The 12,069-nt window shown below is 39.2% G+C and overlaps 1 protein-coding gene across 5 annotated transcripts in view; it reads right to left on the bottom strand.

The window, feature by feature from the left end:
* The window catches only part of ttc28 (tetratricopeptide repeat domain 28), a 745,244-nt gene that overhangs the window by 194,844 nt on the left and 538,331 nt on the right, over positions 1-12,069 (bottom strand). For all 5 annotated transcript variants that reach the window (XM_043715612.1, XM_043715614.1, XM_043715613.1 and 2 more), the window contains one exon: positions 458-1,799. In XM_043715612.1, the coding sequence (XP_043571547.1) occupies positions 458-1,799 (1,342 nt within the window). The remainder of the gene's footprint in view (positions 1-457; positions 1,800-12,069) is intronic.

Here is a 12,069-nt window from a genome sequence, read left to right as displayed (position 1 = left end):
TTCAAAAACCTGGCACCCCACCCACTTTTTTCCCCAACAGTGTGCATTCTGTAATGACTGGCATATGTTTTTTATAGGATTCAATTTCAGCCTGAGGAATAGCAGTAATACAAGTGTGCCAATTGATATGCTAACTGCAGTATAGTAAGGTATAAAGCTCTTTTGGCTTTCCTTTGATCTGACTCCTCATTTACTGCATTTAAATGATTAGCACAGACACTTATTGACTTTTTTTTCCAAACTGAATTAAGTTATTTCTACAGATGATCTGAAACCAAATGTATTTAGAGTAATTTAAGTTTAATTTAGGAAATTTTATAAATCTGAAGTATTTTATTTCTCCCCAGTGATTAAATAGTAACAACATCTAATATGTATGGAAAAGACAGTGAGAGATACATATGCACAAATATACACACAATGAACAACCGTAGATCACATTCAGTTTAGTACTTACCGATGCCCATTCCCAAGTCCCCGATAGGCTCTGGCTTGTTCTTGCATCCGATTTAAACTCTGAGCCACTGATAAGTACTGCTCATGATATTTGACAGCTTCCTCGTAATCTCCTAATGCTTCATAGCAATCTCCCAGATTTCCATAGGCATGTCCTCTATCCAGAACTGCATCATTGCCGCTCAACTGCTGCAGTGTAGCGAGCTGCTGCTCAAAGTAGCCAATAGCATCTTCCATTACATTCATGTTCATTTTGGTGATTCCCATGTTGCCATAAACTTGTGCCTCAATATTGGGATTTTTTAGCTTCTGTCCCAACTCCAACTGTTCTTCGTAACATTTGAAGGCCATGGTATATTTACCAAGTGCCATGTAGACTGCTGCAAGGTGGCCATGTGCTTTACACTCGCCCAGCAAGTCACTCAGTTCTTGATAGACCTCAAGCTCTTGTGTATGATATCCTAATGCTTTGTCGTATTTCTGTATTAGTCTGTATGCAGTACCCAGTGCGGCATAAGCACTGGCTTCAAGCTTCCGGTCTTTAACTTGATGAGCCAAAGTCAACTGCTGTTCATAGAACTTAACAGCACCGTTCACATCTTTCTTGCACACAAAGATATCACCAAGGTTGCCTAAAGCTCTAAATTTGGCTTGAGAGTTGTTTAGGGACTGGGCTAATGATAGGACATACTTCTGACTTTCTTCTGCTTTAGCGTAATTACCAAGGGCTTTAAATGCGAGGCCCAAATTACAGTAGGCCTTTGCCTGACTAAGTTTATCATGCAAGTCCTTGGCTAGAGCTAAATCTTGTTCGTAATATTTCACAGCCTCTTGGTAGTTTCCCAGACAGTAATGAGCATAGCCAAGGTTGTGACATACTTTTCCTTCTCCCTCCATATCTTGTAGGTCAGGAGACAAGCGCAGATATTGCTCATAATATGGAACAGCCTGGATGAACTCTCCTCTTGAACAGTGGAAGTTACCTAGGTTGCTAAGTGCCCGAGCTTCACTTTGTATATCCCGTAACTCTCGTGCTATGTTTAAATGGTTTTGATAGTGCTGCAAAGCCCTATCATGGGCACCCAGAGCCTGGTAGGCAACAGCGAGATTACCGTGGGTTGATGCTTGCGATGCCCGGTCATTAACTTCCATGGAGATCTGCAACTCCTGGCGGTGGTACTTCACTGCTTGGTCATACATTCCCAGGGCATTATAGGCATTACCCATATTCCCATAGGCTCTTCCTTGTGCAGCATAATCATTGAGCTCCTGAGCAATGGAGAGGTGAGTCTTGTGGAGTTTCAGTGCACTTTCATAATCTCCTTTCATCTGGTGTATTATACCTAATCAACAAAATCACAAATAGGACTGGTTAGCTAGTAATGAACTTTAAACAACTCAGACATTTAATTATCCTTCTTAAACACTGCACACAGCACTATCTAATTGAAGTTTGAATTTTCAACCACTGCTTTGCAGTTCTCCTGTTATAATTTATGATTGTCATTTGTGGTTCCTCACATGTGTACTCCATCGTCTTTTATAATTCCCACTTCAAATGTTGCTTATCTATCTTCCTTTTCTACAGTTGGAATTACAACATTTACAGATAAAAGAGGAAGCAATTGGTAATAATGTTATTCCATGCCATTGGCTGTTTGGTTTTACTGTAGATAATTGTGTTCACATAGTTACGATCATGTATCAATGCTACAAGTGAAAAAGCAAGCTTTGCCCAATTTGTCACAATAATATTCATGTCCGGTTCTCTAACATCACCTGTTTCTGCCTCTGGCCCAGTTCATTTTCTAGGACAAACATTATCTTTGCTTTTGTTATCTCCAAGTTCAAATATTCCAATGCTCTCTTCTGGCCAATATTCCAACCTATACGTTCCATAATCTTGAAGTCATGCAAATTCTGTTGCCATTACCAAATACACACCAAGTCCTATCCACCCTCATTATGACTTGTTGGCCAACACAGATTTCTAATGTAAAATTCTCTTTTTTCTGCACAAATTCTTCTACAACTTATATGCCATATGTTGTACATCTTCTCCACCTCTACTACCCAATCCTCATCCAATCTGCATTCCTTCAACTTGAGGATCTTTAGCATCCCTCACTCGACTCCTATGCTCCGCAACCTAGGACCTATCCTTGTGAATTCACATTTCAAGCTTCTCCACCTCTCCTAAAACCAAAGCTATTTCATTATCCAAGTTATTAATCTCCTTCCTTCTTTGACAGCATCAAGTTTGCCCTGATTACACTCCTGTGAAGCACCTTGCCCACTTTCCTATGTATGATTAAGATTTTGTTCTTGTTGAATTAAAAAACACCTAAAATTAAACACCCCGCATCATTTTAATGTAAAAATTCAAAGCTTCTCCAGGGAACATCAACATTTTATTCATTCAACATGTGGACTTCCCCTTTAAATTTTCACGTCCTTATGTTTTTCATTTCCCCACAAGTTTAATTTATAAAGCTCATGCAACTATTTCCTTTCACGCGATTAGTTTTCTGTTAGCTTTATTTGTTGGTTTGCTTTTACTACATTTGTATGTACACTTTCTAATTTCTAATGGGGGAGGGCATGATGGCTCAGTGGTTAGCACTGCTGCCTCACAGCGCCAGGGACCCAGGTTTGAATCCCATCTCAGGCGACTGTGTGGAGAATGCACATTCGCCCAGTGTCTGCATGGGTTTCCTCTGGGTGCTCCAGTTTCCTCCCACAGTCCAAAGATGTGCAGGTCAGGTGAATTGGCCATGCTAAACTACTAACAGTGTTAGGTGCATTCGTCAGGGGTAAATATAGTGTAGGGGAATGGGTCTGGGTGGGTTACTCTTCAGAAGGGTTAGTGTGGACTTGTTGGGCCAAAGGACCTGTTTCCATTCTGTAAGGAATCTAATTTAAAAGTTGATAGAATAACACAAGTAGGACATACCATGCCTGATATGAGTGAAATGTGAAATTTTCTTTCTGTGTAATTATAATAGCAAATATGTACATAACTGAGGTTTAAAGAGGAAATCAAGATTAATTAAAACTCTGATGCAGCTGAATCTCTGCCTGTACAGTCAATAACTCTCTCTCTGGACAATATCTCTAACCTCCTGTTATGATCACCTCCAAAATGAATTCAAGAAATCCCCAGTCCAGGATGTGCATGGGACAGGAAATTCCTGTCCACAATGGTCTCACCACAGAGGTGCAATTCTTTCTGGCACACATTAACATGTCTGTTACTGAAACAAAACTTTCCAAGTTGAAAAAGAAGCAGAAATCTTGGTGTCAAAACAAAGCAGCAGTTTCAGATTAAATACCACACTTGTGGACAAGAATAAAAACAGAAGCAATCCAAAAGAAAATGCTCAAACAGGCCAATGAGCATGTTAAAGAAAACACACAGGTCAATGTTTTTGAAAAGAGACTTTTACAAGAAATATCAACCTGCCTTTCTTTCAGATGTTGAGTGACCTGGTATACATTTCCAATATTTTCCATTACTATTCACCAGCCTTTCCCATGTCGTCAAACTGCTGTAAATGATATGAACAGAGCTGGCCAAATAAAGGCTTTTTTTTATATAAAGAAGGGGCTCAGTTAGGCCCAAATTGCTCAGGCTCAACTGCTTTACAAGGGCAATGTTACACTAAGGTTTTATTTAGTTCCCTTACCATAAGAACAGTTGTAGGCATTGCCCAATAACTTGCCCAAATGCCCATTATTCCTGATAGAGCACAGACAATGTATGCTATTTGATCATTCAACTGTGAAGGCCATCAAAGTTGAATCCAATCAGATCCTGAGCCAACTACTAGACACATGTTCCCAGCAGGATAAGCTGGATAATCATCAGGATTAGGAGCCTCACTTAAATTTTCCAAACAATTGCTCATTGAGCAAAAACTGGATGCAACTGACCCTCTCATTTCCTCAGCTGATTATAACTAACTTGGTAAAGATATCAAATTGAATCTTTGATCTTTTGTTGGGGTTTGATTAATGTAACACTGAATAAGAAACTTAGCATGCCAAGCTTTCAGAACAAGTAGAGTTGGGGGTCTGAAGAAACATTCTGGCATAGGGTACTCTGGAAACTCTAGTATATGTTCGATATCAAGCCTACCCAGACAGTCAATTATGGAATGGAAATTTGGAGGTGGATTTAAGTTCGCTCTGGTATCTGGAGGGAAATGAAGTCATGTGGAAAGAAGTCATAGCTACCTGGCTTTTCACCAGCCTATCCATGAGGGGAGGAAGATTCAAAACTAAACTCCCAGCCAATTTACCCCGGATCCCATGTCCTTTGACTTACTTTATCAGCATCCCAGTACAACCATAGAGCATAACTGTGTTCACAATTCACCAAGAGACTCTTCATCTGTACTCATCACTGTGGGGCAAATACGCGCACTACTACAGACTGACACATTTACAGGGCAGTGTCATAATATGACCAAAAATGTCATAGAACCCTACAGTAAAGAGAAGGCCTTTGAACCCACTGAGTCTGTACTAACTACATCCTACACTCGTCCTACTTTGTCACACCAGATCCATAAACTTGAATGCTATGACACTTCAAGTGTTCATCCAAGTACTTTTTAAACATGGTGAACTTTCCCATCTCAACTCCCCTTTCAGGTAGTACATTTCAGATGCCACCACACTCCAGGTGGAAACATTTTTCCTTAACTTCTCTGTAAACGTCCTGCCATTCACTTTAAAAAGAATGCCCCTTGTTCTTAACCTTTTCAGTAAGGGGAACAGCTGCTTTCTATACAACTTCCATGTCCCTCAGTCTTAAACACCTCTATTATGTTTCCCCTCAACTTTCTCTGCTCCAAAGAAAACAACCCAAGCCTATTCAGCCTCTCTTCAATGCTCCATTCCAGGTGACATTCTGATCAATCTTCTTTGTATTCTCTCCAGTGCAATCGCATCATTCTGAAAGCATGGTGATCAGAATTGTGCCCAGTACTCCAGTTGTGGCCTAACCAAAGTTCTGTACAGCTCCAACAATCTCCCTGCTCTTATAATTGATGCCCAGGCTGATAAAGGCAATCATCCCTTATGTCTTCTTAACTACCCTATAAAACCTGTCCTGCTATCTTCAGGAATCAGTGCCCAAGATCCCTGTTCTTCAAACCTTCCTAGTGTCCTGCTACTCATAGAGTACTTCCTTGACTTGCAACTTCTTCCTTAGTGCATCACCTCGCATTTGTCAGGGTTATATTCCATCTGCCCATTCCTTTTATATCCTGCTGTAACCTGAGACATTCCTCCTCACTGTCAACCACTCAGTCAATCTTGGTGTCATTCACAAACTTACTTATCATCCACCCTCAACAGCCTTCCAACAAGAACCTCTGTCTCCTGCCACTAAGCCAAGTTCAGAACCAACTTGCCAAGTTACTCTGGATCCCACGTGCTTTTACCTTCTTTATCAGCTTCCCAATATGACCAAAGAGCATCAAGAATAGTAGCAATGTCCCACATTGGGAGTGTTCTTTAAACAGCCAGGTATGACAATGGATCACCATGTAAATAACCTCATACTGCAGCAGGGAGCTCTGCAGAAAACTGCAACAACAGCAAGAAAATAAACCAGCAAATGCCCTGACTGCTGTGATAAATACTGCAGGCAAAAGTGAGTGACATTCATCTGAGTAGCTGGCATAAGACTGTCAGCTGTTTGTTCAATACAAAATGGATAGAAGCAATGCATTTTCTAAAGGAAGAACATAATGCATTTTTGCAAAAGAGGCAGTAGAGCATGGTGTTTGCTTATGCTTATCTGTATTTTCCAAGCAACTATTCCTGAAACCAAACTGTCCAGTCTAAAACAAGCTGAGTGAGCGTTTGATTCTGAGTGCTAACACGACAGACCAAGAACATCGTTTGGAGCACTGATCACTAAAAGTGAAATCATAAGCAACACACTGCAGCATCATGAAGTGGTGCACTCTGCGTTTTAAGTCTGCACAATTCTCTCACGGACTTGGATGGATTCTGTATATTTATTCAGACTGAGGCCAAGCTGGATTAATCTAATCAACAATGTAGCTTTAAACCAAAGGAGGCAAATTACTGCATTAAAAAAAATAGAATTTTGGCATGTCTTTTCAAATTTGAGCCTTGCCGAATGATTTATAATTCCAATCTTGAATTGCCTGTTAACTGAATTCTGCCTGAGTTTCTTCTTTGGGGAGGGGGAAAAACACAAGAGTCAGAGCCGCACGATCTTTTATATAGATTGTACAGTAGGTATGTGATGGCACATGCTTATGGGGCCTCCGTAATACAGTCAGCATTAGACAGCTGCTATTAATTTAGCAGCTTTTCGACCACATTACAGTCCCATTTTCAAGCCGCTGGAAATCTGAGCCACTCAAGTCCATTTTATCCACTGGCCATGCTGATTTTACTGTTTGCTCTTTAATTTTCCAAAAAAGCAGAAAGAAATTTGAGCTTATTCAAAAACAGGGGGAAAAAGCATCGATCTCTTTCCAGCTGAATGTTGCAGTATCAAGAGCTTAAGGAAGCTGAGGAAATCTTGGTGAAAAAACGGATATTTCCTATTGCTCTACGTTCACAGCAACAATGCAAAAAGAACTGAGCTTTGATCAGTATATCCTACATTATAATGATATAATTATTATAAGGATACCTTTCTTAAGTTTTAGTTTTAACAATGATTGCTCTCCAGGTAAAGAACCAACAAGCACTTCCTATTACACTGCAAGTCTGCAGTGTTCAGAAGCAATTGGTCACCATTGAAATTATTAAAAACCTAAAGGGGCTTTTTTTGGCCAAGAATACAATCTCTTTCACAATGAATCATGGCACTACTGTGAATATCAAGTTCCATGATTCAACAAATAGAACGAAAAAAATTCTTTATCAGTTAATGCTGAAAATAATCTTGCTACTTCAATACTGTATTGCTTGTCAGAATTTGGCAATATGAAGGAAAAATTGATTTACAAAAGCAGTGAGAGAGGAAGAAAGTAATTCAGGTGGAATATTATCACTCAATGGGCTGAATCTCCCCTAACACTGGAGTATAAATGCACTTTTTAGTTCTCATTATTGGTCACTGTTTTGTTATATGTCTCTTGCATTTCAGCTCTTAGACAATTCATTATGATCCTCAACTTCTCTTTATTGACTCGTGCGCTCTTGTTGCATGTGAAACATCCACTTAACTATGTAACTTGCATCTGCATCGACACACCTCAAGGGCATAACAATCTGCAGGACAAAATTTAAATGCGCTGATCAAATTCAATTTCATATTAATCAATTGGTAACCAGTCCAAAACTAAATTTAAATCATTCAATATACAGGAAAAGCCAATCAAAAATCACTAAACATTATAAATCAACCAAATCAAAATTGTTCAAGTTAGTTTTTAGCCAGTCACTCAGTAAGCAAAACAAATTGCTCAATCCATAGTGTAACAGAATAGAATCATAAAATCCCCTACAGCGTGGAAGCAAGCCAATAGGTTTCTTCAAGTCCTTCGGACATCCAAGTGACATTCTTCACATTCCTCATTACTTCAGTGAAATGGTGGTTAAAATCGTAAATGTGAGATAATTCTGAAACAATGGCAAATGACCACCAGTTTGAAATCCACGAGTTTTGAAGGGAAAAATGAAAAATGTTCTTTTACATCTTTGAAGTTTCAAATCACAAAGAGTATTATCTTACTTTATTCTGTATCACTGATAATCTACAACTATCAATTGCTTTGTCAGTGAAAGATATCAGTGTGTCCAACTCAGCTCAATGCTAACTCCACTTATTGCCTTGGCAGCAGGTTGAGATAGACATGTGGGAGAATACTTGATGGAGCAAAATAGTCTAACAAAGTCATATCAGCCTCAGACAGTGGACAAATGTGAGTAATTGAGGTGAATCTTACATGCTGAGCCGGGTGCATACATCGTCTTATGCAAGTTTCTAATTAACGTTTCCAATAGCTTAGCCCTCTCATTATACAGAAAACTTTGTACAGAATTTGAATCCTACAAATAATTCACAGCAGAGATGTGCTGCAGTGAAGGGAACTATCATGCCTGAACACAATATGCAAACCTCATGAAACAGGTGACAATAAAGTGATTTAATGTTCTAACAAAAAAAAAGGAAATAAAGTGCTTCAGAAGTGGGAATATCAAGCTGTTCGATATGTCACTCTCTCTCCCAATGCTCCCATTTCTGGGCTTCTTTCATAATCTATGTTGATACAACCATTGTAATGTAATCCATACTGCTTTACCATTCTCTCGATTTGGTCAATCAAATATTGTTGGTTCACGAGTTGTTTGTCTTAGTGTGGTTGTCATAGCTAAGTGACAAATTTGAGAGTTCAAACTTATCAAGAGCACTTTAGCACAGAATCTAAAATGAAGGAAAATGACTGAGAACATTGCATGGTTCAGATGAAACACTAAACCAGGATTTTGTAGCCTATCTTCAGGTGGATAATAAAAATCTACACAGGTTGCTCAAATTCCTCCAGTGTCCTGACCAATACCTCTTCCTCAACTTGCATCGATAATGTGCCATATTAGTGTTTACTGCAGCTTGCTCACAGAACCACCTGTCATGTTGACTTACATAGGAATGTTGATTTTTGACTTACTCCAGTTGTATGTCAAATATCTTTGGAAGTCCCTGGACAGGTAATGATGTGTTAAATTGATTGCAAATTCTTTACATTCGCTGCATTAGTTCAAGCCGGGCAGCAGTTGTGGTACCTCAATGATAGGAAAAGAAAATTCAGCCAAAGCTTCTGATGTTGGACAACAGCGAACCTCCCTGCTGCAAAGTGTATGTATGGATCTCATAAGTTAGAAATAAAATCCAGCTCCAATGTCATCCATGGTTAAACAGCCCAATGACACTCATTCAGGCAATATACAAGAGAGTTGCAAATATTCAGCCAAGCATATCGCTGCAATGAACTTCACTGTCATGGGACTTGTTTTAGGCCAGTCAGGCATGTGTGAAATACTACCATCAAGAATAGGAATCTCCAAACTAAATTATTGCAAAAGCCAGGCTTGTGGTATTTCTGGAGTGCGCTCTGTCTCCTTCTTATGACAACTTGTGTGATGGGTCTCTTATTGGGATCAGACTTTGGAAATTGGTTTGATAGTTGTGTGAAAAGTATATATGAAGCATTGAAAAATAAACTGTGCTTTTTCTTGAACAGATTTCGTTTCCACACCTGGAATATCTTGTTGGGAATATTTTTATTCACACATTACAAAAAGCTAGATGATTATTTCCTGCTAAGTTGCCAGAAACTATTCTCTAACTGTAGCTTTCATGGGGTTTTAGCAGAACAGCAACAAATGAAAGAGGAGGCCATGTGAATTGGAGTGCCTCCAATATCAAAATTCACAGGAACTTGGGGAACCACAGTTATCTAGACAGAATGTGTTCAATTTAGGGACAGGACCCCAGAAAAGATACATTGGCCTTGAAAGGTATCATTTAGGTTTAGATTTACTCAGGTAAGATTAATAAATAGGTTCCATAAATTTAATACCGATTCCACTGCAGTTAGTGAGATGATCTATTGGATGAATTTAAAATGATTCAATAAGGAAAACAGAGACATGATTCCCTTTGCCGGAAATGTCGAGAACATAATACTCAAGAGCCAGGCCATTGTGGAACAAAACCAGCAAGTGTTTTTCAGACAAAAGGTTGAGGAAATCGGAAATTCTCTTTCCAAAAGGCTGTGAATGCTGCATGAATTTGAGGTTTAAAGGCTCAGATCAATAGAGTTTTACTAGAAAAAAACAAGGAAAATGGAACAAAGATACATAAATGGAATTGAGATACAGATCAGCCATGATCCAGTTGGATGGTAGAACAAACTTTAGGAGCTGAATTGCCAGCTCTACTGATATGCTCCTTGAACAAGCCCAGTTCTAGAACCATGGCGCTACCACAGTGGCGCTAGGTAAAGAACTTAGGCTTATTGAATGGGAAGAAAGAATCAAAGGTAGGTAGCAAACGACACATGGCGAGGTCAGGATGGCATGTGATTTTTGATGGTGTTCTCACAGAATGATTGCTGTTGAGATGTAGTGGACAGCGAAGAAGGTCATCTCGGATTACAACGGGATCATGATCAGATGGGCCAATGGGCTGAGAAGTGGCAAGTGGAATTTAATTTAGATAAATGCGAGGTGCTGCATTTTGGGAAAGCAAATCTTCGCAGAACTTATACACTTAATGGTAAGGTCCTTGGGAGTGTTGCTGAACAAAGAGACCTTGGAATGCAGGTTCATAGCTCCTTGAAAGTGGAGTCATAGGTAGATAGGATAGTGAAGGAGGTGTTTGGTATGCTTTCCTCTATTGGTCACAGTATTGAGTACGGGAGTTGGGAGGTCATGTTGCGGCTGTACAGGACATTGGTTAGGCCACTGTTGGAATATTGCGTGCAATTCTGGTCTCCTTCCTATCGGAAAGATGTTGTGAAACTTGAAAGGGTTCAGAAAATATTTACAAGGATGTTGCCAGGGTTGGAGGATTTGAGCTATAAGGAGAGGTTGAATAGGCTAGGGCTATTTTCCCTGGAGCGTCAGAGGCTATGGGGTTTACAAAATCATGAGGAGCATGGATAGGATAAATAGACAAAGTCTTTTCCCTGGGGTGGGGGAGTCCAGAACTAGAGGGCACCGGTTTAGGGCGAGAGGGGAAAGATATAAAAGAGACTTAAGGGGCAACGTTTTTCATGCAGAGGATGCTGACAGACCTACTGAGTTTCTCCTGCATTTTCTATTTTTATTTCAGTTTTCTAAAATCTGCTATATTTTGCTTTTATTTGGCTACATTTTGTAATGTCCCGCCAAATATTCTGCTCAAATATATTCGCGGTATCTGATCAACATGCAGTTGGCACTAATTTAAATATTACAATAAACATATTTTAGGGAACTTCATGTAAACTCATGACAATAGCAGTATGCCATGCATGCTGTGGTTAAACTAATAATTAAGTGGGACTCCCTAATCACTCCTAATGCTGTGTAAATTAAACAATAAGCAAATCTTTCTCAAATCTGTTATTAAGCAGCAAAAGCTTAATTTTTTTCCTCATTAATAACTTACTATTCTGCGTTCTATACGTTTGGTCTCAATTCACTTAGTGTTTTTTCTAGTTGCTCTTGGCAACCATATAATCCTTGAACAGGAACGTGCCATTCCTGACATGAAGGTCATCCAGCCGTACTTTAACATTTTAAAATGCTGAACTGTTCTGTTCTTCTGTAAAACAACATAAATATTTAGTTTTGTTATTCTCAGCATTAAGTATTCTTGTAAAAGACTGTTCTCACTCAATAAACATAAAAACAATTTTTTTGTTTCTAAATCTCCCCTCCCTGCAAGTTCTGACAAATGTAGACTGCGCTGCCAAAGATGCAATGAACAGCAAATAGTTGGCACTGAACTCATTTTATAAATCACTGCTTTATTATTTTTTAATGAGCAGCCTGAGTGTTATTGAAATATCAGATTCAGGGTTGCCATAATGAAAGAATACAGCAAGTAACACCACCCAATAATTTCCT

This window comes from Chiloscyllium plagiosum, chromosome 25, assembly GCF_004010195.1.
Source record: "Chiloscyllium plagiosum isolate BGI_BamShark_2017 chromosome 25, ASM401019v2, whole genome shotgun sequence".
NCBI classification, from domain to species: Eukaryota; Metazoa; Chordata; class Chondrichthyes; order Orectolobiformes; family Hemiscylliidae; genus Chiloscyllium; species Chiloscyllium plagiosum.
Note: the sequence above shows the minus strand (reverse complement) of the source record. Positions and strands in the feature narration are given on the sequence as shown.